Raw genomic sequence first — 27,818 nt, forward strand, 5'->3', positions numbered from 1 at the left:
GACGGAGCGCGGGGGCGGGGAGCGCCTTCCGGGGGCCCGGCAAAGCCGGGAGCAGGACCCGCATCTCCTGGAAGCCAACGCAGGGTCTCAACAGCTTCGCCTCTCTCCGGTGAATCGCTCCAGGAGCGCGGAGAGACGGTCTGAGGCGGCATTCAGCCTTGTTTTCCTGGCCGGACAGTAACTTGTGCTCTTCGGCTTCTCCTTTTGAGTTGCCTTTTGCTTTTGTTCCGGACTTCATCTGTTCCCGCTGGAAAGCTCTTGTGTGCAAAGCTTGTAACTAGCGGCTTACTAGTAGGAGCGGACAAAAAGTGTGGTTAAATACATACGGCCTTGAAATTGCACGCTGAATAATATTACGGAGCGGGCCATCTTCTGAAGGAAACCTCCTCCGCCTTGCCCTCCTTGAGGCCTGTCGTGTACAGCCAGCAATAAAATGAAAAGCAGCAGGTTGTGGGAACTGTTTGGACCGCACATGGTTAACGCTTAATGATAATTACTCCGTGTGCTCAGGACAGGAGAATATCTCACAAGTCCGTATCTCCTTCCTCGTGTCTCAGCTGCAGGGTTACAGAATCTATCTTAAACCCACAAAAGTGGTCGAGTGTGATAGCGTGGGACCCCTCTAGCGCTGCTTTCACGTCTAAACTCGGCGTGGTTATGTAAGAACCATGTCTCCTTTCATTTGTCGTAACCTTTTTGTTGCTCTACCTGAAATAATAGAAAGGAGAGGGAGAAGCGTAACAGTTTTCAAACATACAGTCATTTCTGTCAATGCTTTGCTTTTTTAGGTGGAATTACTTTTTCCTTTATGATGGTTCGAAGGTTAAGGAAGAAGGAGATCCTACAAGTGCCGGGATTTGTTATTTTTATCCTTCTCAGGTAATGTCTGCTTTTATTTCAGTGCCTGTAAAGGAGTGCCTGTGTTGTGAGTCAGTGCTGATAATTCTGGTTCAGGAACGGTCAGGCTTCCAGGTGGAGCTTTGGATTAATTCTTATCCAGTATTCACAAAAGTTTTAAGAAAACTCATGCAACTAGAACCAGCTGGGGTGGTGCTCCACCAGACTCCGTGCACGGAAGTCCTCGGGCTTCTGAGGCTGGGCATGGTGGTGTTGCACTCTGCTCCCCCGCTGTGGATTCTGGTCAGTGGAGTCCTCCGGCAGAGTCCAGGTCTGCTCTGGTGGTGTGAATAAATACACACGAGGGATGAAAGTGCCCCTAAATAAGCTCTAGGCCCTTGTGCTGCCTGAAAAAAAGCAGTCCGGTTATTTTTTCCCCAGAAATTTGCCTGTGCTACTGCATTTGATTTATAATTAAATTGAACTTATAATTCATTTTTATTTATACCTGAATACAGTAGTGATTTTTTTTCCAAGTCCTTTTAAAAGGAAAAAACCAAAAAAAAAGTCTTTCTTCCCGGCCTTCCTCGACAGACTCTCCCCGACCAGCAGGAACTGCTGTGTGGACAGATTGCCGGAGTGGTGCACTGCATGACTGAGATTTCTGGAGTTCCTCCAAGTCTCATTCGGCTGAGGAAGCTCAAGTTTGCAGTTGTAGTGGATGGAGACTATCTGTGGGTGAGTTCAAGGGATCTGGAGGCAGTCGCAAAGCTAAAACTGCGAGGGAGTCTGAGCTGTTTTATCAAACAGAGGGCTGCTTCTTTTCGCGGTATGGGCTGCACGCAGATAGACCTGGGGAGAGCTAGGGTGGGAACTTGCAATGCACAACTTTTCATTGCAAGGTAACTTAAATTTTGTTTACCACCGCCTACGAGCATGTGTCGTTCGTGGCAGTCGCTTCAGCTGTTCTGTAAAAAGCTTCACGTACCTCATTTGTGTGTCCACACCCAACGTGTTTTCTTAAGATGTGCCTGGCAATGGCTGTAAAACACTAAGCTCTGCATCGTTATGTGTATCCGTGGGTTACTGGCAATGACTCGAAACAGGATTCCGTGTGCTGCAGTTTGTAATAAGGACTCAGTCTCCCTTTTTTGGTAGTCTGACCGTTCCTTCCTTCTAACCCTCAGCATTCCCTGCTGCAGAGCTTTGTCAGTGTCAACGGATATTTAGTATATAAAGAGCAGTGTGCAGCAGAGTCGTGACAGAAATGCCCCAAACCATCCCCTGGAAACTGGGCTAAGACCGGTCAGACCTATTTAATTGGCAGTGCTGTTCAGGCTCAGTGGGCTCTCTCTGAGGCAGAAGGCCTGGCGCTTCTGTTTCTCTTGGCAACTCAAAAACTAAATGAAGCATCTTCATCGCTGTAAATAACAAGTTAATTTGAATATTTCTAAGTACTTAGTTTCAGGAAAATGTTCTCAGCTATTAGAACACCGAGCTAGGTCATCTAACGTGGGAAGGGAGTGTGTCTAAAACGCTGGATTTCTGATATCGTTTATTTATCCTGTCTGTGCCAGGGCTGTTCTGTGGGTATTTTTGAATTTCCTTTTCCTGTGACTTGTGAATCTGGGGGATGTTTGCCAGCCACAGAACTGCTTGTACGCCCTTGATACTCATTTGAAAGCGATAAGAGTTGTTGTCACCTGCTATGCCTGGGTTTTGTCAGTAAACATTCTTCACTCACGGCTTTCTGTATTAAAGGTTCTGGGCTGTGCCGTTGAGCTCCCTGATGTCAGCTGTAGACGGTTTCTGGAGCAGCTGATCAGCCTCTTCACTTTCTACAATGGACCTGTGCACCGTGCGTACATGGTAATTAAAGATCAGCAGCCATGATGTTTCTGCCTAGGAAGAGGTCTTAAACACTTCCCATATTGGCTGAGCTCTCCCCAGGCACGTACGTGCTGGCATATTCCCTTATGTTATTCCCTTATGTAGGATTCCCATATCCTACTAGCAAGGGTCAGAGCAAGCTCACGTATCAAAGAATTGCAACCTGGAAAAGTGTACAGGCCCATCTTCCTGTTGCACTGAGGGCGTCTACTAAAAGTTTCCTAGATGTTCAGTCTAAAGCAGTTTCCTCTCGATATCATCTTCCTCCTTATCCTCACAAGATTTGTCACTTATAGGTACTGTCCCAGATTGACTGCATCTAACCATCCTGAATGCATTAAGGCCTGTGCAGTGACAGCCGTGTGGATTTTTGTTGTCCGCAGGCATTTTCTCAGGAGGAACTGAGCAGGCAGTGGGACAGATATATTGAACACATCCAAAAAAACACCAGTGACCTCCACAAGATTTTCAATTCTCTCTGGAATCTGGACAAAACCAAGGTAAAAGCCTGTCCCCTGCAGTGTCTGGCTCTAGAGCTGCCTTAGTGCCGATGCTTTTGTGTTTATTTGCTGCTTTGAGCATTTCCCAGGATTCTCTGGCCCAACTTCTTGTGGTTCTCCTTGTCTAGGTGGACCCCCTGCTCTTACTGAAAGCAGCTCTCATCTTGCAAACTTGCCAGCGGTCTCCCCATGTCTTGGCAGGCTGCATTCTCTACAAAGGCTTGTAAGTAATCAGGCATTACCCAAAGGGTTAACCCGCGCGTTAAATCTGCCCCTTCCCAGGACTGTGATCCCAGAGTGCATCCAGGGAGCAGAGCAAGGGCACCAGCTGTACACACAGGGCTGCTGTTTGTAATTGGCAGGAACATCAATGCTTCAGGCAAGGTAATCCCTGTCTGCTGGTGTATTTCAAAGAGGATAAATGGTTATTTGTGTTTATCAGTAGGAGAAATGGAAGCATGAAGAAATTCAAGGTTTGGGTTTTAGTAGTAATCTGCTGTCTTTGATATTCAGCAGGATGTGAAGACTGAACTTCTTGAGCTTTTTAGGTGGAAGTCAGCAAGGAAAAGAAAGACGTGTGAATATTATTCTTTCCCCTTGGTGTTCTCTTTGCAGTCTTGCAAATACAGCGCACGTGTGCGTGTGTCTGTATGTATGTATTTTTTGACTGACTTGTTGGCCAGGACCACTGTCTATACTGGTAGAAAGTGCGCAGAAGAACGAGCCAGCATTTCCCGCAAGAAATGCTGCCTTCTTTCAGCCGATCATAGCTGAAGATGCTGCAGGTGTGGCACTGAACGACATCAGGGGAAGCCTCGAAGGTGGCCTTGAAAGACAGGAGGTGGGGGATTCTGAGAATTTCTTGGCAATAACATTCAAGCACATTTTTCCTTTGGCATAGACTGTTCCTGTAGCACCTTTTATGAGCACTGGCAATATGCCACGATGCGTGCATCTTTCCAGGTCTGACAGAGGCAGGCCAGGCATTTTTAAGGGAATGATCTCATACGTGCAAGCAGGACACTGAGCGTGAGTCACGGCAGCACCTTAAAGCTGGCAGCATGTTGCAGTGGAAGTGAAAGTCTGACTTCAGAATGGAGTCTTGTCCTGCGTCTGCCCATCACCAGCGTGTCTCTCGTATTGCTGGTCTGTCTGGTAGAGATTTTTTTTTTTCACCAAACGTCATCAGAGTTCTCTGAACTCTGAATCTCACTACAGCGCTGCAAAGGGCTTTGTACCTGAGTTACACTTCTCCTTCTTTAGAGTTTTTTTGAGACTCTCCAGAATGTGGATCTCAACAAGACGTAAACGGAAAGACTGAGAATACCTTTGGAAGCCCTGTCCAAGGGGCCTGTGCTGCAGTACTTTGAGTGCTAGTCTTTCCGAATCTTCTCCACTGCCCACAGCTCTTCATGGGGTGGCAGGCAGCCTGTATGGATTGGTCTGTCTTAGGTCTTGACTCAGCAAAACCAGATTTGTTGGCCCAAAGTAAACGCCTGCAGGCGGTTTTCCTGAGTTTAGAGTGGAACTGATCCAAAGAAAAGAAGAAAATGAGAGTCCCGATGGTCACCCAGCTTGTGTTCCTCTTGTTTGGCAATGTGTTAGCTCCAGCCCGTGTCTGGGGCTGGCCCTTCAACCCTTGCAGAGTGTCTGGCAGGACCGGGAGAGGTGGGTGCAGCGGAACCCTAGAGACTCCCCCAGAGATCACCCAGCTGTGAAATGGGGCCCTGCAGCACCGTCAGTTTTGCTCAGAGTACAAGTAAAAGTCTAGTGCGAGCATTGCTGCTGGCTCTGCCTGTCCTGATGCCCGGAGTGATGGGAGTCTATGGCTGAGCTTCAGGAAATGCCACTCTGCTCATGGATGACTTTGTTTTGTCCTTTTAGGATTGTGAGCACGCAGCTGCCGCCTCCTCTCACTGCCAAAGTTCTCCTCCAAGGCAATGAGTCTCCAGGCCAGGTATGTTACTAAACACGTTCCCTGCATGCAGATACCCACTTGTAAGGATGCGGTGTGGGAGCTCTTGTCGCGTAGATCTTACGTGTGCCATTACTGGGAAGGACAAATATTGATGCTGATGCTAAAAGCTTTTATTAGTTATGATTGAGTAAGGTTTCAAGACTTCTGCACTACGAATTTGCTTTTTTTTTGGTCTTTAAGTTACTGAATTCATGAGTTCTCATCTATTTGATGTTTTGATTAGCTTTTTACCCGAGTTTAGGTATTTAGTGCTAAATATACACACAATGAATGCCTGAAAGTGACAAATAGATCAATTTTCGTTTGCATTAAAACTTGTCAAAAGTAATTATTTATGTGGTTCAAGATCTTTTACAAAAAAGCCATCAAGATCCAGATATGAAGAAGGACTCTGCTCTTACTCTGGTTGAGTGAACCAAGTTTTTGTGCCCTGAGCAGGCAGTAGTGGCAAAGGGTGGTATTTGTCCTTGCTTTCAGGTGTATTTTGGTTCTTGGGAAGTCCCCTTGACTTTGAGGTCTACCTAAGGAACAAATCACTGCCCAGCATGGTAAACCAGTCATAGCATTTGCTGAAGGGGATGGTCTGGGGTCTGCTGTAGTCACAGGGAGGCTGAGGAGGCTGGAAGAGATGTCCTGGTGGCACTGATGGCAAGTGTTGAGTCATGCCGCAGAGCTGATTCTTGGCTTTTCTTTCAGAGTGAGCCTGGAGGTGAGGAGCAGCGGGAGCCTGGTGAGCATCCAGCTGCAGAGTACTGGTTGCCAAGTGCACAGCAGCAGCATATGGGCAACCCTCTGGGCCTGCATTCTCTGCAGGGAGAGCATGAGCTGGTTCTCTGGGATTCATGTCAAAGCTCTTGCTGGATGCAGGAGTATATCCCTGAGGGTGTTGCTGCCACTACTCAGCATGTGCCAGTGGGTGTTGTGTAATCAGAACTAGTTCCTTCCTTTGGCTAAGCAAAGGAGTTTGCTCTTTTGGGTTTAATTGTCAGTTGTGCAGATTCCCAACATGCCTGCTTTAATTCCAGTTATCCATGTGCCTACTTGGCCACTGACGGAGCCCTGAAAACAGATGGCTGATGCTTTCAGTCCAAACCTTCAGAGCATCAGTTTATAGATATTCTGCCAGGATGGTTAGAAAAAAAATGCTAAGGGAAAGTTTAACTGTGTCAGGCATTAAGTGTGTGAGGAGGATGGGAAAATGCTGCCTAGTCAGACGTGGTCAGTTTGTGGTGACCCAGGATACGGGATGATAGCACACCTTCTCCTCCTGCAGAAGCATTTGGGCTGATGGAGTCTGGCTTCTGTTCTTTATGCTGGGGCATGTTAATTTAATCCTCAAACCTCCATTGCTCTTGCAGATTCTCCATTACCACAGGGTGTCTGTATCATCCCGGTATTCCTAACAGAAGATGAAGTCTCAGTGCTCCGAGACTTTCCAGTGGAGTGGATGACTAGGTAGGAAATCAATTTGATGCGTAGAGAGGCTTTTGCAGCAAAGGAGCTAATATGTGGCGCTGTGTCCTCGCTAGCCGTTATTGCTGTTTTCTCTGATACTAACTTGAACTCTGTAATCTGGCTGTTAAAGCTGCCCGAGGTCTTTCAGGCTGGACAGAATTTGTGGTCTCCATATCTCTGTTGTGAAGCAGCCTAAAGCAGAACTGTTTCCCGAGGCCAACTGCCATGTTCTGTTGTTTCTCAGCTCGCAGTGCTTGCCTTTGTGCTTTGTAAGTAAGGGAATGACGTTCCCAGGAGTCTGCAGTGTAAGAGGCCCGTGCTTTTCACCTTTGTTAGACCTTAGCCCATCCTTTTCCGAGGTAGATGCTCTTTGTAGCAGAGAATAGATCAGCTATTGAACACTGCCAGGAGGTGATAGTGTTATTAGGTATGTAATAACTCCAAACAGATCCTACTCAGTAGTTTAATCAACTTGTCATCTCCCTCTAGGTCATCCGTGTCTCCAGCAAGCCCTAGAGGAGAGAAGAATGCTCTCTGCTCCCAGGCAGTTGCAGAATCAACAGGAGCTTGTGAAAACCAAGACCTGAATAATATCTCTGTGCAGGAGTCCCCTGAGCAAGCTTCAAGCACAGCTGCATCAGAAGATGCTGGGCAATCAGGCAGCCTTGCAAACACAGGTCCTTTGAAGGGCTTCCCTGAAATGGAAGCCAGTACAAAGGATTCTCCAGCTGCAAAACTGAGCAGCCCAGACAGCAAAAGTTCAGAGCTCAGTAGAAAAGCATCCTTGCCATTAGAGAGAGACACGAAGCAGCTGCCAAGCCCTTTCACACTCCATACTGCTGAATATGCTCAAACTACAGGTCCGTATCTGGAAGGCTTTTCCTTTCCAAACCCTTACGCCCAGGAGCAGGAGAGTCAGAGCATGGGGAAATCCCTTGTGGACTCTGATGTTGAGCAATGCAGTTTCCAAAGTTATCCTGCAACCAGTGGCAGTCTGGCTATTTGCTCTCCTGTGCAAGAGTTGAGCAGAAGGAAATCAAGTGAACAAGACGAGCAAGGGACTATGAGCCAAAATAGTGTCTCTGGAGAAAGCAGCGGTGCAGCTGGTGGCAATGTGTGGGGTTTGGATTGTCCAGCCACTGCCGTGCAACCAGAGCTCCAAAGCAGGAGTCAGCTGCCAGCTGTAGAGGTTCAGGAGAGTCTGCCCGGTGACCCAGCAGAGAACACGCACTGTCCCAGGAGCAGGGAGAATGGCTGGCTGCCTGAGGTGGACAGTCTGGGAGCCCAGGCTGGTGTGCAGTCAGGCAAACAGTGCAAACCAGTTAAAATGAGCTTGTATGTTCACTGTGTTAAGGGGCTTGTGCTCTCCCTGCTGGCTGAAGATCACCTCCGAGAGGACCAGAGTTCCATTGAAGATGTGGTAAGTGGGAAAGCTCCTCCACACCTGCAGATACGCTCACTGCTGCTTGTCTGGTGGTGGTGGTGGGGATGGGGGTTACAACTGAAGAGCAAGCATTGGATCGCGCTTCCCATCTCTTTCCTCACCTGCTCTGTGTTGTGCAAGGCAAAGCCATTTGGCTTAGGGTTCGTCACCACAACCAAAGCTACGTGGGAGGTTGTTCGCGAATGTCAGGCAGCGAGCCTGAGAGGTGAGAGCGTTGTCTCACAGGCAACTCCTGTTGCCTGTTGTTGTCTGTCGGTGCCAGCACTGGAGCAGAACGTGTAGGTGTGACCGTCAGACAGCCCCGCGGGCTGCCAAAGGCCTGTGCTGGATTTGGGATTTGTTGGGAAACCCTGTCAGTTTTGTAGTGCTTTTTGGAAAGCAAGGTTTGTTCTCTGTTTAACCTCCACTTTGCATGTCACAGCTTCTCACTCTGGAAGCACCAGAGACGTGTCTGGCAGCAAGTCCCTGAAGCGTTTCCTTTCTACGTGAAAGTCTGGCTGTCTGTGTCCCCAGCCTGCTCTTCCTGGTGCTGCTCTCCAGGGGCCGGAGCGAAGGGTGCCATTTGGGCACTGCAAATAGGTGCTGTACCAGAGCAATCCCAAATTATTCTGCTGCGGGATTTGCTTCGGCGCACAGGCTTCCCTGCCAGGCAGCGTGGTGCAGCTAATGGGGCTGCGGGGGAAGGATGTGCCGGCCCCCGGCGTTTCCCAGTGAAGCATTAGTCTGCAGAGCTGCTGCCTGGCCTCTGCTTCCCTACCAGGGAGCTGAGTCAAAGCTGCAGAGTCCTGTTTGGTATGCTGTTGCCATAGGAACAACCTAATTTCTTTAACTGTCAGACTGGAAGGTGGAGGGAAGCTCAGACTAACGCTGGCTCCCAGCATTAGTAGAGCCTCAAGGTTACTCCTTTTACTTCCGAGCTCTGGGACTCGGAGACTGTGGCTGTGACCCCCCACCCTCCGCCCCATAAGCAGGGGGAGCCACCTCCGCACAGCATTTGAGGATTGGTGTGCCCAGGAAGGGATTGCTGCAAAATCAGCAGAGGCCAGGAGGTGCAGCCTTGGCCTTTTGCACCAGACATGGCACATTGCTCTGTCCCCCATTTCAAACAGGCAACTGCACAACGGCTCCCACTCTACCATGTCTTCTCCAGTTGCGGGGAGAGAGGGGGATGCAGGCAGGTAGGAACTGATGCTCTCGAGAGCTGAAGGTTGTCCTCATTGCACAGGTAGCCTTAGCTTCTCTGGGTTTCCTGCAGTTGCAGCTCTGATCTGGCCGGCTGGCAGTGCAGCTCTGCTGTGCGGTTCCCGGCAGCCTGTGCGGCACCCGTGGCTGGAAACCAGCCTCTGCTCTGCTTCATGTCTGACCTGCCATGAGAAGGAGTGTCTGAAGGAGGTAGCTAGCATGTGAAATGCCTTGTTGCGGGGGTTAGCTCTGCTAGTGACACATTGCACATCCCCCTCCCATCAAATGCCTGGGCAAGGCCAGCAGTGGGCCCAGCCTGGCTCAATTTGTCATTTGGTTCATTAATCATAGAATCATTAATCATCAAGGTTGGAAAAGACCTCTAAGATCATCGAGTCCAACCGTGAACCCGCCACCACCACGTCCACTAGACCATGTCCCTAAGTGCCTCATCTACACGTCTTTTAAATACTTCCAGGGATGGTGACTCAACCACTTCCCTGGGCAGCCTGTTCCAATTAAGCCTCAAGATCAACTGCCTGACAGTGGTGCACCACACTTCAGTTGATTTTCTTTATGTATTGCCCCAGGGTTGCCAAAGCCCTGTTCTGTTCGGGTTCCTCTTTTCCCAAACATGCTGCTTCCACTTCACATACTCTTGCTTTGGATCTCATCTTAGCAAAACTGTACTTTCACACAGCTTGGATTTTGACTGTGACTGGGTTCTTCTGACTACACCCTTTCTCTAGGTGCAGGTGTTTGTTATCTCTTAGGAGAGATGCACTGCGTGTCCTGTCATCCCAGGAGGAAGAGTATATTGTTCAAGGAGGTAGTGCTGGGCTCTGCTGCTGGCGTCATGGTGGACTTGAGGCATAATCTCGGCTTGTCTGTTCCTTTGTTTATCTGTAGATTAAAAATGACCCTCAGCTCTCAGGGATGTCCAAGCTTAGTTATAATTAATGTTTGTCGAATGCTTTGAGGCCCCTGAATGACACCAAAGAAGGGTAAAATATGCTACTTGTGCAGCTGAGAACAGCAGGCAGTACCGATCATCCCTCTGGGAGGGCGGTTTCCCATACAGGCTTTCCCTGCAGAGCAGGAGGCTTTGGAGGCTTTCAGGCTCGCTTCCTGCCTGTCTTTAGGTCTTATCCTTTCATTTCACTGCACAGAAAAGAAAATCTGTTCCGTGACCAGGGGGGTCAAGGGTAGGCCAGGCGCTGCCGTCCTGCTGAATGGAGGCTTGATCCTCTCTGTGGTGGAGGAAAGCACACGGGCAGGCTGGAGGATTATGGAGTTAATCTTCCCAGCACTGCCGGAGGGCCCCTGAGCCCCGCCTGCTGCCTGGGAGCCTCAGCACGGCCAGGGCAGCTGGGCTGCTGAAAGTCCAGTCAGGAAAGCAGCTTGGCTTTCCTGTTACTATGATGTTGTGCGAATCCATTGCTCCGTGCTGGGCCTGTCATTACCCCACATGTGAGGCTGTTTCCTTGGCTTTTCCTTTTTTTTTTTCTTTTTTTTCTCCTCCTGGTGATAGCTCAGTGCCTGCAGTCTGCAGCTGGCCAGAAGCTCAGCACGGAGGCTGGGTGCCCATTAGAAGATTTACTCGTGTGTTGAGAGGGTGCTGCGGGAAGCATTGCAGGCAATTAAATCCAGCCCAAGCGTGTAAAGCTGCATCCTGGGTTGTACTGTCTGTCTGGTGTAATAAGGGCTGGTAAGCAAAGGAATATTCCTTGCTGTGACTGAAAGTCATGGCCAGGACGTGAAAATGAGCCCTGGAGAATAATGTTTGATGGTAAATTAATGGAGTCTTGCATTTTCCTGTAATTAATAGCATCAGGTGGTTTAATGGCTTATTTTCAGGTTGGAGTGCCTTTTTCTGAGTCCCCGTCTCACTGACTTGTAAGCTGTGAGACTCGTCTGCTTTCCTCTGTGCCCAAGTTTCCCAGCTGTTCCTGGGTGGGAGCCTGGGCAGCAGAGCGTGGAGGGGTCCAGTCCCTTTGTTGTTGATCTCGCTCACCCAAGCTCCCTCCGGTACCTCCTTGGAAGTCTAGGCAAAGCTGGCCATCTACTCTAACACTTGCCTTTTTTTGCCCTGCCTGCAGTACCACAGCAGTCTGGCTTCTCTGAACGGCCTCGAGGTTCATCTGAGGGAGACTCTGCCCAAAGACTCCTCTTCCTCAGCCAAGACAACCTACAGCTTCACTCACTATGATTGTGTTCAGAACGTACTCACGGGTAAGCCTTCGTCTTCTGGAACAGCAGCCGCTTCGGAGGAGGGATTAAGGAGGGGAACAGGGTTTATGGTAACTTTTTCTCATGCTTCAGAAACACTGCTTGCTATAACTCCTACAAAATAGCCTGGATATAAGGCCCTGTTGAGGAAGCTTTGTCTCTTGTGAGTTTATAATCTGCTGAAGGTTTGTTGATCGCTTTGTTTGGATGAGAGCCAGAGGCCGCTGGGAGATGGAGCCGCTGCCACTGATGCTTCGCTCAGAAAGATGTTGCTTGGGGTTCTGCTAAGGGCTAGGTCCGAGCGCAGGACTTGACATCCTCTTCAAACCTGCCCTCCCTCCGACTTCATTCACCCCTGGTGTGATGCCTTTTGTCCCGCTGTACAACAGAGTGTCAGTCGTTTTTGGCTACAAGAAGCAGGAACTGGGAACAGGTAGTAGCCAGCAGTTCGGAGACTGCTGGCCTGGATCGATGGGTAGACCATCGACATGCAGAAAGCCCCGTGCACATATTGTTCCAGTTCATTCTAATGTTTCCCTCTTTCTGGCAGCCTCACAGGCAGTGTCCCACCTCTCTGCAGCTTAGAAGTGCTGTAGGGAAAGAGAGAAACCCCAGTGATTCTAGGTAACCCAGGTCTCGGGCCTTTTCTTGTCACCCCTCTGATGTGGGGGGTGGAAAGGTACCCCCGGCTTTTTGTTGTGCATGGCTGAGCACGGTGCAAGCTGCTGACTAACTTCACTGAGGTCACACTGGGGCTTAGGGTGTCACCCAGTCTCTGTTCTGTAGATATCCAGGGTCTATGAGAGAGGTCCACAGCCTTTTTTCTGCTCAGTAAATGGGGGCACGCTCCTCTACAGAGCAGCCTCTTAACACACCCCTTACTCCTATTCTGCAGCCAACCTGCCCCACACACCTGGCCCTCTGGATCGGCACTTCCTGAGAGCTGCTACGCTGATCCACTCCGACTTCAACCAGCTTCCGACTGCTTCAGAAATGATAATTAGGTAAGGTGTGCTTGTAACTCCCTCCTCTTCCAGGCACAGGAGTGCTGTGTGGCACACAGAATAGGCAGAAGGGGGGGAGCCCCTTTTCTAAGGCTGGCTGAGGTTTGGCACGTGTTGCAATCACACCAGTGTCTCTTGCCAAGGGTCAGTCATGTCGCCGTATTCCCTGAAGTTTGCTCTTTAGATGTGGGCTACTTAATATTCTGCCTGCAGTGTGATCTGGGTATTGAGAGGCTAGGATGGCACCAAGGTGAGTGAACTGAAGGCACAGCTGAGTTGTGCCACGGGTTTGGATTAAAATATAATGCTAGAATATTGCTAGTTCCTGGCACCATAAGGTTCTAAGACGCAGTGTTAAATATAGCTGTTCCTAATAAATTTGTGTCTCGGCTGGGAGCCAAAGGCACCCAGAATTGGCAACCTAGATTTTGTTTTCTTGCACGGCTTGTTGGGTTGGAGGAAACACACTGTAATGTGCGTGGCAAACTCAATTGTAATGCGCCAGGCAAGATGGTCTTATCACAGCCAGAGCCCTTCCACACAGCCGTGGCTAAAGCTGATCCTGTGCTACAGCACTCCCCCTGTTCCTGTAGCTGATCTCAGGGGGGATGGTTATGTTGTGAGTGCGCAGATTCTGCCTGCCTGGCCGTGCTTGTTTGTCCAAAGCATGATGAAATAAAGATGCTTCTGGGAATTACACTGTTTCACTTCTCTGACACAGCTTGCCAAGGGAACGTGAATCATACACTTCAATGCTGGAGAACTCCTTGTTAAGCATTAGTTTGACTGGCTCCTTAAATCCTATACCAGCTAAGCTGGCGTATTCTGTGTTGCCCCAAAAAAAGCAACTCCACGTGTGAATCAGACTGAGTAACAAGATGACTAAAACTGCTTTCTTTTATGGAGAGTTGTCACAGAAGGGTGTCAGCAAACATACCAGTTGCTGCTTTCCTCCATCAAGGAGGAATGCAGAGTCCTTTGCTTTGCTCCCTGCCAGCCCTCTTGCAGGCAAATACTGAGTGGTGTTTTTTAATCAAGGACTTGAGCCTTTGTGGTTACAGTATCTGATTATTGTCTGACCTTCATCACACCTGTGACTAAACAACCTCGTATGGTTCCTGCTGCAAGGGTGCCAGGCTGGGATTTGCTTATGGACAGCAGCAGTGAGATAGGTTCCTCCAGGAAAGAAGGGGTGTTAGACACGAGGAGTATTTAACTACCAGCTCTTGATGTACTGGGCTGGTCTGCCAGCAAGTGAAATACTCAGAGGATGGCTACATGCATGGATGTTAATGCTGCTGAGTAGGTCCCAGAGGATGTGACATACGATGCTTTCTCTTTTAGGGTGCCAGGACCCTTGAGAAGAAGGGTCTGGTTCCCTGTGGCCTTCTGGTAATACACTGCAGGGTTTTGGTGGCCATTTTAGCTCTGTGTTCCTTTGCTGTGCTGAGACCTAAAAGCCCCTCTCAATAGCTGGGAGTCCAGTGCCACAAGCATCCCAATGCCCAGCCTGGTGAGCTGAAGGGGATCTTGCACAAAGCTGTAAATCCTGACCACTGCCTTCTCTCCTGCCCTGCTAGGAATGCCTCTACAGCCGTGTACGCCTGCCGGAATCCCGTCCAGGAAACCTACTTCCAGCAGCTGGGTGCTCCGCTCCGCAACTCAGGTGTTCCCAACCCTCATGACAGTGCATTCAGCTTGCCAAGCAAGGCCAAGCAAAAGCTGCTGAAGCATGGAGTGAACCTGCTTTGAACTGATGCACTGAGGCAACGCGTCTCAGCCCGTGCTGAAAGTTAGTTCATCTTCAATAAGTAAAATCTCAAAGCCATTTATTCCGTAGGAGGCACAAGGCTCTGTGCTACATCTATGGGGTCTCCAGCCTGCCTTGTCCTGAGGAAGAGGCACTCTTACTGCCCTGTTCCTGCAGCACGTTTTGTGCTAGTGCAGAGTATCGTTGACGTTAGCACTTACCAAAGGCTGCAGATAGAAAATAGCTGTGTTGGGGTGCTTGGTTTACATTGACTCTAGGACTATTCATGGTGCTCTGCTGCCACAGGCAGAGACTCCTGGAGTACCTTGACCTAAAGTAAAACCTCTTCTTGCTCTAAGCTATACAGACACCAGGCTGCTGGGCAGTACTGGCTTTCAGAGATGTCAGTCAGACACTGCATCTGCCTGGAGTTCTGTGCCTACACTTGCCTTGGTCAGACTTGGGCTTTATTTATATCTCTTAATCTATAGAAATGATCCCCTGCCACGATGTAATGCCTTACCTTGATTAACAGAGCCTGCATGTTCTCGGACTAACTGGAATAGAACAAGTGCTGCAACACTCATAATCCTCCTACAGGCGCTGTCAGGAGGTTTTTATACTGTAGCTGAATCTGGGAGATCCTTGTCCCTCCACGCGTGCCTGATTGGTGATTGTGCAGCACAGTGCTGCCTTCCCTGCTGCCCACCAACGCAGCTGTAACCTGCCAGCCTCTCCAGGGGCTGTGGTGATGGTGGTGGTGTGAATGCACTACACCTCCTGCCTGCTTCTCGGCCTTCCGCTTCCTCCCCTCCCTCCTGTTGGAGGACCTTGTTTCACCTCCTTGCTCTTGCTGCTCAATTTGTCTACACTCTGACAGAAAAGGCAAGTGGGAGCCTCTTAAGCTAATGGGACCAAAGAGGTTTTGTAGCTCCTCGGCAGCTGTTCTCTTGCTGCTCAGACAGACGGCGTGTCGCCTGTGAGCGACTGGCTGGGGGGGGATTGGCAGTGATGGCTGCTTAGACCTGAGTGATGGACACCTGCGTCTGACTGTGCTGTATGTTTCAACGCCTGCTGCTGTTACATACACACACATCACTGTGACTGTGAAAATAAAAGGGAGTCTCCAAGACTCATCCAAGCGCTATGTGTCAGCGGCCAGCGTCCCACTTACTGCTTGGTCGTCGTGTTTGTGATTCCTGGTGTGAGGGTTTGGGGTTGGGTGACCAGTTACCCCTAGCTAGCTCCCTGCCGAGGGCGAGTTCCTGCACTGGTGGGGTTGAACAGGCAGTGCCTGTTGCTTTGATCACTCCTGCAAAGTAGCTACTTGTCAGGGTCTTAGAAGATGGCTAAAGGTAGATGTGTTACTGGCTTTACTGTGAAACGGTGAGCAGACTTGTGTCAGTGTTAGCAGGGCACTCCCAGGAGATGGACATGGTAAAGTCACCATCGTCACAGCTTCTTGTTCCACTCTGATGGCAGACAATTCCTGAGGTAGCTCTGCCATTGCAGGGCTCCTCTGCAGACCTTGGCTGGGAAATTCAGTGGACTCCAGAGGAAGAGCCAGCTGCTGGCCCAGGGGGTGGCTGGGCACGGAAAGCCATCTGGCTTCCAGCTCTGGCAGCTGAGGAGGTGTTTCAGCAGCAGGAGAGCTGTGTGGCACTGCTCCCTGCTCCTGCTGTCTTCCTCGTGGGGGCTATAGGAGTGGAACTGCTCTGCGCTAAAGTACTATCAGTTGCCTGTCGGCTAATGGCAGTGTAGATGTGAAACCTCACTGGAGAGCCTGAGCTACAGCCATCCAGGATGCCGCCTGCCTCGGTGATACGCATGCGGAAGGGGGCATAGGGTAAGGCACTGATTCCCTGAGTTATGGACAAGCTGCTTTGGTTCTGGAGTGCAGCACAGGGAGGCACCATATAGGTGAGAGGTGAGGTGGTGGGAGAAGGCAGGAAGAAAGACGGTTGTGTGCTCCAGTCCTCTTGCGATGCTCTGGGCTCCTCTGACATGCTGAGCCAAGAGGCTCCCTCTGTTAGATGCTGCTCTGTCTGTCTCCTCTCTGCACACTCGGCAGCCCTGATCCAGGTTCCCTCTGCGATGCTCAGGAGGCAAGGAAGCCTCGGACTGCCAGAAGGAGCAGCAAGACAGCAGGCAGGGCTGTGAGGCAGCTCCAGACTGCTCTGCTTCCCCGAGGGAGATCCTGCTGTCTCCTAGCTGGGTGTTTTGGGAAGTCGTGTGCTCTATGAGGAAACACGAAGAAGTTGAAGGAAAAGCCTGAGACGGACAGGAGGGAGTTTTGGCACAGCAGCAAAGCACAAAATAGATGCTTTTGCCTGCTGTCACCAGGAATCTTCTGCTACAATCTGCTGTGCCGTCTGTCGGCAGTGGAACAGCTGGGGTGACTTCATTCCCTTTTGCTTCTTGAACTGCATCTGGCCACCAAGACCTATTTCTGTCCTTTGATCATTAAGAGGAAAGTTGTCCTGGGTAGTACAGCAAAGAGCTCCAGGCCCTTGACTTAATGGTTGCGTTGCAGAGGGGATGTTTAAAAATTGGTCATTTCAAGTATAACAAGATGAGGAGCAGCTGCTGCACTGGCTGTGTCCTGTCTGAGCGTGTGAGAGTGCTGCTAATGAGGGCCAAGGGCCTCACACAGTGATTTCTTGCATTGCCAAACTGGCCCTGTGCTCGGGGTGATGTCAGGCACTGGCTTTCAGGCAGTTGGGCAGGAATTGAGTGGCAGCCCAGCACCCTCCACCTGAGAGCTGCTCCTGATGAAGCTGCCTGCTGCCTTTGATGCATCAGTGCAGGCAGCTGGAAGCATTTTCCGAAATGGTTTATTTGAAGTTTCTCCGGCAGGCTGGTGGCCCTGCTGCAGAGCGGGCTGAGCTGGGGCGGGGGGCAGGCGGGTCCGTGGCTGTTTGTGTTGCTGACGGGTGGTGGTCTCTGCTGCCTTGGGCACGGGCAGCACTGCTGTAACCTGCAGGCTGTCCGCTGGCTCTGCAGTGCCTGGACCGAAGGGGTATGGTAGATGCAGGGAGATCCAAAGCAGATACTCCCTGTGCTCCTTGGCAGCGTGGGCTGCGGGTGAAATCCGGGCCAGGGAGGCTGTAACTAGTCAGGACAGAAGTGCCACAGGGCTGGGTATTTTAGAGCAATACCCTCGCTCACTGTATCACTTGCAAACTCAGCCTGGGCCCATCCCCTCCTCCCACCCTGGAGCTCCTGCTTTTCCAGTGTGTTTCTCCCCACCAGCACCTGACTGAGCTGCTGGGGTAAGCGGGACCCAACCCCTCAGTGTTTCGCTTGACCCTGGAATAGTTACACCAGCAGGCAGAGCCCGTTCTGTTTTCAGCACAACTGTTTATTGATAATCTTTGCTTATCCACTGTATGAATGTTACCAAACCGTAAGACAGTTACCAAGCCAGCCTGCTTCCTCAGGGTCTGGTTCCAGGTAGTCAATGCGTGTAGAAATCATGCACTTCAGATATTCTGTAACAAGACAGGTGTAAAAAATATCTTGGATGTATTTGAAATCTCTGCCTTATCTTGCAATCTAATCACTGAAAAATCTGTAAAGAAATCGTAGGGGAGCAGGGCTGCATTCCCTCCCGGGCAGGGCACGGAGGTGAGTGGTCCCCAGAGCTGTGCCAAGGCTACCGAGCCAGGTGCAGCCGCTTCCCAACCAGAGGCGCAAGGACAGCAGTGAGCATCCACAACATGCTGTGCTTCAAGTGTAGCATGTTATAAACAGTACGGTAGATCTGTGCCCAAAACCCTCAAACAAACCCTGGATGCTGGGCGACTTCAGGAAAAGCGTGTTGGTTGCTGAGTGGGCAGGACTCCCGGGGGGCTGGAGGGCTCATTCCTTGGGCTGCAGAATTAAACACCCCCTGCCTTTGGAAACCTTCCCTTTGCTGTCAGGTACGCATGACCTGCCTCTGTATGCTCGCCCTGGCTTCAGGAAAGAAGATTGAGCAGCAGAAGGAAGTGTGACCTCCTTTCTTCCCTGGCCTTTGTTTATGGACTAACAGAAGCCCGGCGCCGCATTCCCAAACAATGTCTCTGCCCCTGCAGGGGCTTCCCAGCTTGAGCCGTGAAAACCAAAGGTGGCAGATAAAGCAAAGAGGGGATTTAGGCAATTGGTAAAGCCCTTGGTCAGATTAAAGAGCAGGGCTCGATGTGTGCTGTCCTCTCAACAGGGTGTACGCTGGGGTGCTCCTGGGCTTGCTGCCTTGCTGGGGCTTGGGGACACCTGCAGCTGCGAGGGCAGCCGAGGAGCCGGCATTGTGCTCTTCTCCCTGCCCGTGTGGCAAAAAGGTTTCTCAAGGCAGGAGGGCTGGGGAACCACGTGCCAGGGTGCCGGTGGCATGCGAGGGAGGAAGCGGGAGCTCCTGGGCTTGTGGTGCAAGAGCTCTCCACAGGCAGAATGCTGCCCTGCCCCATCTGCCCCAGCCTGAGCAGCCCCTGCCTGGTGGGTGCTTTGTGCCCGCTGCAGCACCCAGCATCCGTCCACCCGGGGACTGCAACTGAGACAGGGGCAGGCTGAGCGCAGCGCTGGGCTGTTTGGCTGATTTGCTGTTTTGGGGGGGGGGGGGGGGGGGGTGGGGTGTGTGTGTGGTGTGTGTGTTGTTCTTTTGATGACCACAAGAAGTTTTACATTATTACATTCAAACAAACACCCTTGGTTTTGTTACTCTACTTCTGAACACCGCAAAACACAGTAGCAACATAACACGTACGAGAGTGGTGCTGCAGCTAACCACGGAGGGAAGGCAATGCGCTGTCATGTTGGAAAATAATCCCTGAAGCCAACGATGGAAGGAAAGAGATGGGCGTTGATACACGTCGCAGTTTCCATTTACAAGAGCCCCCAGGAGGGAGGACCCCAAGGCCGTGTGCTGGGAGGAAGCTTCCAGTGTGGCAGGCGTCCGCATGTGGTGCTGGACCTGCGGCGGAGCCGAGCTGGCATGGCCGCCAGCCTGCCGGCTGCCCTCAAACCCATGACACCGGGCAGCGCCGTCATCGTCCCGGGGCGAAGATAAAGTCGAGGGCTTGGCGCTCCGCGGCAGCGACGTTGGGGTGCCACAGGTCCACCATGAAGACCACGCGGGGACCCTCCTCCGGGGGACCTGGTTGGGATGCAAGCACGGGGTGAGGCTGCGCTCCTGCCCTGCTCCCACGGGAGAGGCCAGTGCTCGCCCCAGCATGCGGGTGATGAGCTCCATGCCGGGAGGCTGCTGCCTGCACCCCGGGCAGAGCATGCACCCGGTGGCAGGGCCAGCCTGCAGCTGCACCGGGCAGCGGGGAGGCGTCTGCCCAGTGTAACCCCAGTAAACAACACCTGCTTACTGGGAGCCCAGTGCCTCCAGCAGCCGGCACGGGGCATGGTCCTCCCTGCCAGGGCTCTGGTTTTGCTTTGAGCAATCAGACCTGAAGGTTTCCCATCGCAGGGCAGCAGCCACGATGCTGAGCTTGCCCTCCTTGCAGCTGCGTCTCAGAGCTGTGCAGGGAGCTGCTGCTGCACTATTCCAACCTTCCCGGCCCCGCAGCTCTGCACTGAGCTGTGCTTCCCAATTCCACAGCAGGGTTGATGTGGGAGCAACAGCTTTTGTTCTCCCACTCTATTCACACGCTCCCCTGTGTAAAACAGCTCTGCTTGATGCTTTTATGCCATTGGCGACTAACGCCGGTTAATCCAGGAGAGCTGAAGTGGAACAGCCTCTGTCAGGCAACAAAACAGGCCGGCCTGAAGCTTTTCTCCCTGCACGGGAGACAAAGGCACCACTGGCACGTCAGCGCTGAGCTGCTGCCTTGCAACAGTGCCGCTGCAGCCGGCAGCACTGCCGCGAGGAAGGGTGAGAGGATGCCGAGGCTGTCAGCATCAGAGCCTGCGCCACACTGCGAAGCTCTGGAGGACGAGGGAAGTCTTTCCGTGCTGGCTGCCGCGGCAGGGAGAGGATCACTGGGCCCCGTGCCTGGCTGGCAGTGCGGCGGCAGCGCTGCAAGGCTGCAAGCAAGTCAGGACGGGAGCGAGCCCTCGGGCAGGCTGAGGAGGGGGGGTCCAGGGGCTCCACTGGGCAAGGGGCACTGGGATGTTCCACCACCCTGAAGCAGCAGGGAGCATGGGTGATGGGCAAGCCCCACCATGCCAGGAACGGGGCTACTGCCCTCCACAGTGCAAGCCAAGGGCAGCAGCGGTGTAACCCCCATGGAATGCAGGTGCCTCCAGCCCTGCAGGCGCCTTGGCAGGAGAAGGGACTGGGCGCAGTCGCCCTGCCTGCCTGCTCCTCCCTGGCCCCCCGGCACTGGCGTCAGTGCAAGATGAGGCTGCGAGGCCCCACAAGCCGCGTGTTGTGCTTACCTTCGTGAAACGCCGTGTGCAGGAAGGAGTCGTCGAAGAGCAGGCAGCGGCCCTCAGCCCAGCACTGAGGCTCGCCCCCCACCACCAGCTCGCAGTTGCTGGGCGTCTTCAGACCTTCGGGCACAAAGAGAGAGGACAGGGAGGGTCAGATGGTGCTGTGCTCCCTGGGACAAGGGAGCAGCCCTGAAACGTGAACAGCAAGCTCCACACGAACTCCATGCTGCTGCAGAGGGGTTGCTTCCCTCCAGAGAGCAGCGGCAGCAGCACATGCTGTGCTGAACTCAGCACATGGCAAAGTCCAGGGTTCAAAACATGCACAAAGCTGGCATTGCATTTGCAAGCTGAACTCTGAGCCTGATGCAGCTCAGCCCCTGCCTGCTCCCTCCTGCCCCTCTTGTCCCCAGCTGCTGCAGGGCACCCCCCTGCAGTCACTTACTGTACCCCAACGAGCCCAGCGTCATGGACACTCTCTTTTGCACCCAGAATGGCCATCAAGTCCCTGGAGCCCACAAACATGGGGTGTATGTAGGAAGCCAGTTTCCTGGTGCATTTTCTAGCTTCAGGACCAAAGGCAGAGCCTGCCCTCTCCTTCCTCCAGCTCTGCTGCAATTACCCTGCCCACTGCAAGGCTGGGGTAGGAGGATATGCTGCGCTGGGACTCAAGAAATGGGCTCAATTCCTGGCTCTGCCACAAGCTCCCCATTTGACCTTGGATCACTCAGCATCTGCCTTGTCACTCAGTCCCCCACCTGAGATGCTGCCAATCGGTCCCCCACCAGGCAGCTGCAAGGACAGAAATTCAGGGGAGGGTCACAAAACCCTCATAAAGGATGAGGGTCTGTGAAGGCCACATGAAGGACAACCCTAGAAATAAAATGGGTCTTTTCCTAAAATACTAGCGCAAGTCAGGCCAGTTTGACGAGGGTTGATCCCATCACCCCCTGCATCAGGAATGTCACCCCCCACAGTGCTGGGACCGCTGGAGCTGGTGCAGAGTCAACCTGCCCCGAGGGTGCAGCCGTGGTGGAGAAAAGGGTCAGGGCTCACGTGGCTTGCAAATGGTAATGATGCAGCAAACGAGCAGGAACAGATTTCACAGTGATGCCAAAACCAAGAGACCGCAGCAGGGACTCCCAGCTGCCCAGGAGAGCTGGGAGCACAAAAACCCGCTCTGCTTTTCTAACGGATGTTTCAAAGCCTAACAAACCCAAAGCCATTTCCCTGCACAATGGCCTCAGCTGGGGATGCTCCAGCTGGAAAGGGGGAGCTGAGCAGCCAGGGGAGGCGGGGAGGAGGTGGCCAGCAGCGTGCAGCCTTCCCATTGCACCTGCACCCCGGGGAATGCTGCCCTGTCCCTTGGAGGGGCAGAGCTGGTGCCTGTGCTTGGCCCTGTGTGTTCAGCAGAGCAGTAGCAGCATTGGGGTAAATCCTAGAGAGCAACTCGGCTACACTGACAGCTCTTCTGGCTTTTCAGAGCAAGCTGGCCTGAAAGGGCTGGTTGTCTCTTAAATGCATCTGTGCCCTGGGCACAGCCAGAGCTGAGTCTTCAGCACTGAGGTGGGGATGTTGGCAAGTGCACGAGCAGCCCGTCGGTGTGCCCCGGGCACGGTGCTATGTCCTGGCTGGAGGGCCAGCAGCCATGGAGCAGATGGAGCTAGAAAATGTGGAAGGACAAGGGAATGACCTGCATCGCTCGTCTCCCTGGGGCATGCGTGCTCCAGCTGGAGGGCTGGCCCCAGCTCCACACTGCCGGGGCAGGGTGCGTTTCTCTGAGCCAGCCTGCACCTCGCCACACTGGCCCCCTCCCAGGAACCGCTCTCGGCCCCTTGCAAAGAAAGCGCATCTTCCCAGTGAGAGGGGAGAGCCGGCGGCTGGGCAGTGGGCTGCCTCCTGGCACCAGCAAGCTCCCCAGCGGCTCCCCAGGCCTGGAGAGCTCCTCGGATCAGCTCTGAAGACAGATTCACATTCTAAATAAATGGCCAGTCACCGCCTGAGTGTGTTTACCCAAGAGGAGTTGGCTGAACAAGCGCGTTCGGTGTTTGCCAGCAGGGCCCGTGCGGTGCCTCCCCCGGCGCGATCTGCGCCGCTTCCAGCGTGGCAGAGTCCCGACCATCTGTGCCGCATGGGCTCTCCCCATCCTGGGCGCCCACGGGGCGGGGAGCACTATGCCACCAGCCCAGCGCTTGCCCCGCCGGAGGGGATACCCCGCGACCCCCCATTCCTGATTTGCACCAAAGCAGCATCTTTGCTCACATCTGCCTGTGTCACATGCAGAGCACCCGAAAACCCAGGAGAGGGGGAGCTGCTGGAGGGGCGGCGCTGGGAGACAGCTTGGACGCTGGAGCAGCACCCCAGGCTGCCCCACATCCCGCGATGGGAGGTGGGGCTGCCTGCAGAGCAGGGGTCATTCAGAGACCCCTGCACAAAATCAGCCCCGTATCTCGTACTGGTGGGAGCCCACTCCTCCAGGTCTGCAGGAGGAGGAGGTGAAACGCTCCTGCTGCTGAGCTGGGGACCCTGGGGAGGTCGGGCATCCAGGGGGGACTGAGCACCAGCCTCTCCTGGGGAGGCCACTGCTGCCAAAGCCCCAAAACCTCTCACACCATGAGCCGGCCCCGGGGCTGCAATTAGCAGCTGAAGTCGAAGAGCGTGAGAGGCCTTTTCTGGGCTCCTGCACTCAGGTGCGGCTGTGGTCCCCCCGCCCCCCGCATGGCAGGGACACTCAGCCAGGATGAACCACCCCCCCGGTTCGAAGAGCATGTGGTGCAAGAGGCCTTTTCTGGGCTCCTGCACTCAGGTGCGGCTGTGGTCCCCCCGCACCGCCCATGGCAGGGACACTCAGCCAGGATGAACCACCCCCCCGGTCACTTACCTAGATGGCAGCGGATGCGGATGTTGGTGGGTCCGTAGTGCTCAGCGATGACGGTGCCTGGGCTCAGCACGGAGATGCACGCGTTCCCAAAGACATTGTTGCCAATGCAGGTGCGAAGGCTCCCGAGCAAGCGGTATGTCCGTGGGCATCTCCTGCAGTTCCTGGGCACGCACATGCCCTGGTTCACCAGGTAGAAGGTGAACCACTCCCCGCTGGGCGTGCTGTTCATTTTCCATCCTTGCGGGAGGCTGCAGTTTGAGAAAGCTTTGTAGAGGGTCTCAAACTCGCACAGGATGGTCTGGAAGTTGCGCTCCAGCAACTCCACATCGTGCTTTTGAGCGTCCCGGGAGAAATAGGGCATGGTCGGCAAGTCCGGCAAGAAGAAGACTTCTGGCTTCTGGATGGACGGCCGGCTGTTGAGGTAGCGGCCCTGCTCACGGATGCCCTTGTGGATCCTGCCCATGCCGGACCAGGAGTAGCGCTTGGCATACTCCTGCAGGTTGTGGTAGAGTTTCTGGTTGAGCCCGTCGTGGTGCGTGCAGCGCACGCACTCAGGCGAGTGGCAGTAGACATACCCGTTCTGCATGCCGTTGGCCTCGGCGCTCTGCATCAGGGCATTGACAGTGGCATAGGTGCGGGGCTGCTCCCGGCCCACGTGGTAGCAGTACCACACGAAGAGGACCAGGAGGCAGGCGACGGCGGCGAGGGCGGTGGCGTCGCAGTCCCGGAAAGACTGGATGCCAGTGGCGATGAAATCCCGGAGTCCGTCCAGAGACCAGCTCCAGTCCATCAGCCACTCCAAAGACATGGTGGTGCAGCGGGTGGCGGGTGCGCACAGCGGGGCCCGGCGGTCAGTCCTCGTGGTCCTCAGAGGCACCCACACCATGCAGCTGGGCCGGGGCGCGGGGGGAAGGGGCTGCCATGGGCAAGCAGAGCTGCGGCTCTCCCCTGCACGCCCGGGGGCTCTGCATTGGCAGCAGCAGCCGGCAGCTCCCGGGGAGGCGGGCAGCCAGGCTGCCCAGGGGTTCCAGCGCTGTGGGTCAGCAGCAACGTGGCCGGAGGGTCCCCGCCGGCGCTCCCAGGCCAATCATCCTGAAAGGCAGCGCTGGAGGGAGGCTCTGAGGAAAGAAACCCAGAGGTGTTAGGGAGGCAGTTTCCCCTTGGGGTCCCTGCAGGTGCTCAGTGCACAGGGTACAGCTGGGGCTGTGTGCCGGGGCTGTGTGGGGCACTGGCTCCTCACAGGGGGATTATGGACAAGGAGCCCTCCTCTCTGCCCAGGAGCCCAACATCGTCCTATGCTGAGAAAAGCCCTCACCCCTCCCAACAGCATCTTCCACAAATGTCCAAATGGAAGGTAAGGGGGGAGCCAGGTCCCCTCGGCTCCACTGTCCCGGGGCGACCATCTCCCCTCCTGCTCTCCCCATCATTTCTCTCCTCCTCTGCTGCCTTATCATGTCTGAAATCTGGCTGATAAGGCAGCAGGGCAAAGCTGGGAATAGTCACTTAACAGCCCTATCTTGCAGCACATCAGTTTATCCCCTCGATCTAAATGCTCTGAAATGACTCTCCCTCCAGAGACTGAGCTGACAGACCCGAGCCCACCTGGCAGCTCTGCCCTCCGGGGGAGGGCAGTGCTGGGCCAGCCTGGTGAGGGCACAGCGGCGATGGTGGCAGGTCGGGGTTGGCTTGTTTGACTTCACCGACCAGAGGTTACCAGCTCGCAGGTCACAGGAGCCGAACAGCTCCCAGTGCTGTCACAGCTCTTAGGAAAGCAGCTGGGCGAAGAGAAGACGCTCCAACTCCTCATAACCATAAGCAATGTTTGCTCGCCCCAAACTCCATCCCTGGCAACTCCAAGCAGCAGGCAGCAGGGCAGGCAAGGCAACGGGTGAGAAATGGAGGGGAAATGCAAACCAAGTTGGGAAGCACACTGAGAGCTACCCCAGCCTACGGCACGCTGCCAGCACCGAAGGAGACCCTTGTAATTACTGAATTACAGCAGCTGAACAGGAGTGTCCACAGGTCAGGTCTCCACACCAAGCAGATGCTCAGGCTGGGCACGTGTGGAGGGTCACAGCCCGTCCTGGAGCATCGAAAGCGGAGCGAAGGATACAGGCTCTCACCCGGTTCATCCTGTGCTAGTGCTTCACCCAGACCACACCTCCTGAACGTGTCAACTGCTGCACAGCCGCGGGCAGGGCAGGGGCAGGGGCAGGGCAGGGGGATGCAGGCTGGCAGGAGCTACAGGGCAAAGAGCTCTCCATCTGGGAGAAGTGAAACAAGGATGATACAGGTAAGGGGGAGGGAGGAAGATACTGTGGGACCTCATCAGTAAGAGCATTGACTTGAAGGAGTAGAATGGGCTTATTAGCCAGGGAAGCCATCCAAACCCTTCCCAGCCCTCCCTGCCAAGGTTCTGCAGCCTGTTAATGAATGTGCGTTTCCCTATTGATTGCAATGATGATGAACTTCAGCTGGTGGAGCTTTGGCTGGGACCTGACCCTGCAGGTGTGGACCTTGTGCAGGGCTGGGGACACAAGCTTTGGGCAGTTTTACAGCCTGGGGAGGGATATCCACACAGCCAACCTCCCTCCATCCTACTTCCTTGTAGCACGTCGCCTGTGTGCCCTGTCCCAGGATCTGCAATCCATGTGGCCACATCACAGCCTCCTGGGAATTTTAAGATAACTTTCCTCCATCCCCACCAGCTGGCATCCCTCCAGACATGCTGACTTCTCCAGCCAGGCCTCAGCTCCCGGGGCGCAGCTGTGGAGCCGGTCCCAGGGGTGTTCCCTGAGGCCAGCACAATCCCTCCATGCTCCTCCGCGGTGCTGGAGCATGCCAGGAAGGCAGGCAGAGCCCTGGCATAATCAGGATGCAGCGCGCCCCGACAACCAACAAGCAAGCAACCACACAACTCAGCACAGCAGCCAGGCTCATTCAGAAGCCGACTGACAAAGCAAGTGCACATGGGGGGCAAAGCTGAGGGATCCGACAGGCCGGCACAATCCCTCCATGCTCCTCCGTGGTGCTGGAGCATGCCAGGAAGGCAGGCAGAGCCCTGGCATGATCTGTATTCAGGGTGGCTCTCGCCCTGACAAGCAAGCAGGGAGCCACCTCAGCACAGCAGCCAGGCTCATTCAGAAGCCGACTGACAAAGCAAGTGCACATGGGGGGCAAAGCTGAGGGATCCGACAGCCTCAGGGTCCCCGAGCCGGAGTCACTCACACCCCTGCGAGGGCAACACAGCACAAACACGGTCCCACTGCTGCCCCAGGGCTGCTGTCAACACCTCAAAGGGGGAAAGTCAGGGGGAAACATCAGAGCAGTAAGAGATCAAAGCCCCCGCGCCCACGTGCAGCCTGCCTGGCCCCAGAGCCTCGCAGCCAGGGAGCCTTTGGGCTGCTGAGCCCTGGGCTGCACAGGGATGCTTCGGGCAGAGCCTCCCACGGGGATCCAGCCCAGCAGCTGCCTCCTACACTGGCACAGGCAGCCCCAATGCAAACCTGCCCAAACCCACCTTCTGTGGGGGTTGTGCTGGCGGCAGCAGCAGAGCTGGGCCCCAAACGCCGGCACCGCTCCCGGCAGACGCTGCGTGGCCGGGACCTGCTGCCGGGTCAGTCAGTGCTGTCACCCTTCCAGCCCGACTGCACACAGCACCGCAGCCCTGCACCGAGACAGGTAGTCGCATAAAGCACCCCTGGCCTGAGATCCAAGAAAAGGCTCGTCAGCTAATAACGAACAGCAGAGCCAGTCCAGAAGAGTGGAAATCAATTCCACGTTGCACTGAAGTTGTGCAGGACGTGGAGGCGAGCACCGTGCCAGGCAGCAGCGGTGTTACATAATGAAGGCAGAGAGGCTTCGATGCAGCAGAAAGTTGCATCTTGGCGGCTCCGCGGGGACGCTGGCATCTCCCGGAGGAGGTGGGTTTCACTCAGCCCTGCCGGGATCCCCAGGCCGTGGGCCCCGCGGCGATGAGGACGCGTGGCAGGGCTGTCCTTGGCTCGGCACAGGCAGCGTCGCCTTCGGGAGCCGTGCGAGGAGCCTCCTCTGGATGCAGGAGCGTTGGGGTGAGGCAGGGTGCCGGCTGCTACTACGGAGCTGGAGCACGGCCAGGCAGCCGCAGGCGCTCGCTTCGCCCTTTCCTCCGGCGTGCCACCCCGGCGGTGTCACCCGGCGCGCTGGTCTCACCCAGTGTGACGGTGTCACCCGGCGTGGCGGCGTCAGCTGGTGTCACCGGTGTGGCTGCATCACCCGGTGTGGCAGCGCTGCCCGCCGCCCTGGTGTCACGTCACCCGGTGTGGCGGTGGCACC

General features: G+C 54.3%; 3 protein-coding genes across 3 annotated transcripts in view; 1 reads left to right on the forward strand and 2 right to left on the reverse strand.

Annotated features, from left to right (window-relative positions):
* Positions 1 to 369, reverse strand: part of SRRD (SRR1 domain containing) — a 2,828-nt gene extending 2,459 nt beyond the window's left edge. Inside the window, exon 1 of the mRNA XM_009282829.1 lies at positions 358 to 369. Within this exon, the coding sequence (XP_009281104.1) occupies positions 358 to 369 (12 nt within the window). The remainder of the gene's footprint in view (positions 1 to 357) is intronic.
* A 423-nt stretch (positions 370 to 792) lies between these two features.
* Positions 793 to 15,409, forward strand: HPS4 (HPS4, biogenesis of lysosomal organelles complex 3 subunit 2). Its single transcript, XM_009282812.2, has 12 exons — positions 793 to 879; positions 1,432 to 1,575; positions 2,599 to 2,706; positions 3,111 to 3,227; positions 3,356 to 3,450; positions 5,112 to 5,184; positions 5,902 to 5,935; positions 6,564 to 6,660; positions 7,150 to 8,080; positions 11,386 to 11,518; positions 12,411 to 12,519; positions 14,100 to 15,409. The coding sequence occupies exons 2-12, from the start codon at positions 1,489 to 1,491 to the stop codon at positions 14,269 to 14,271; spliced, it is 1,956 nt and encodes a 651-aa protein (XP_009281087.1). The 5' UTR covers positions 793 to 879; positions 1,432 to 1,488; the 3' UTR covers positions 14,272 to 15,409.
* A 3,860-nt stretch (positions 15,410 to 19,269) lies between these two features.
* ASPHD2 (aspartate beta-hydroxylase domain containing 2) lies at positions 19,270 to 24,390 on the reverse strand. The gene is made up of 3 exons (XM_009282813.1): positions 23,505 to 24,390; positions 20,633 to 20,746; positions 19,270 to 19,400 (listed from the first exon to the last, which is right to left on the reverse strand). The coding sequence occupies exons 1-3, from the start codon at positions 24,388 to 24,390 to the stop codon at positions 19,291 to 19,293; spliced, it is 1,110 nt and encodes a 369-aa protein (XP_009281088.1). The 3' UTR covers positions 19,270 to 19,290.
* Between the last annotated feature and the right edge of the window lie 3,428 nt (positions 24,391 to 27,818).

This window comes from Aptenodytes forsteri, unplaced genomic scaffold (genome assembly GCF_000699145.1).
Source record: "Aptenodytes forsteri isolate BGI_AS27 unplaced genomic scaffold, ASM69914v1 Scaffold550, whole genome shotgun sequence".
NCBI lineage: Eukaryota > Metazoa > Chordata > Aves > Sphenisciformes > Spheniscidae > Aptenodytes > Aptenodytes forsteri.

Bases quoted from the DNA above. Each gene is read 5' to 3' on its own strand.
- HPS4 (XM_009282812.2), top strand. From the start codon at position 1,489: ATGACTGAGATTTCTGGAGTTCCTCCAAGTCTCATTCGGCTGAGGAAG. The intron at 5,936-6,563 runs GTGAGCATCCAG...TTGCTCTTGCAG, and splicing joins TGAGGAGCAGCGGGAGCCTG to ATTCTCCATTACCACAGGGT. The intron at 8,081-11,385 runs GTAAGTGGGAAA...CCCTGCCTGCAG, and splicing joins AGAGTTCCATTGAAGATGTG to TACCACAGCAGTCTGGCTTC.
- ASPHD2 (XM_009282813.1), bottom strand. From the start codon at position 24,390: ATGGTGTGGGTGCCTCTGAGGACCACGAGGACTGACCGCCGGGCCCCG. The intron at 20,747-23,504 runs GTAAGTGACCGG...TTGTGCCCGAAG, and splicing joins CCGCATCCGCTGCCATCTAG to GTCTGAAGACGCCCAGCAAC. The intron at 19,401-20,632 runs GTAAGCACAACA...CATCCCAACCAG, and splicing joins GCACACGGCGTTTCACGAAG to GTCCCCCGGAGGAGGGTCCC.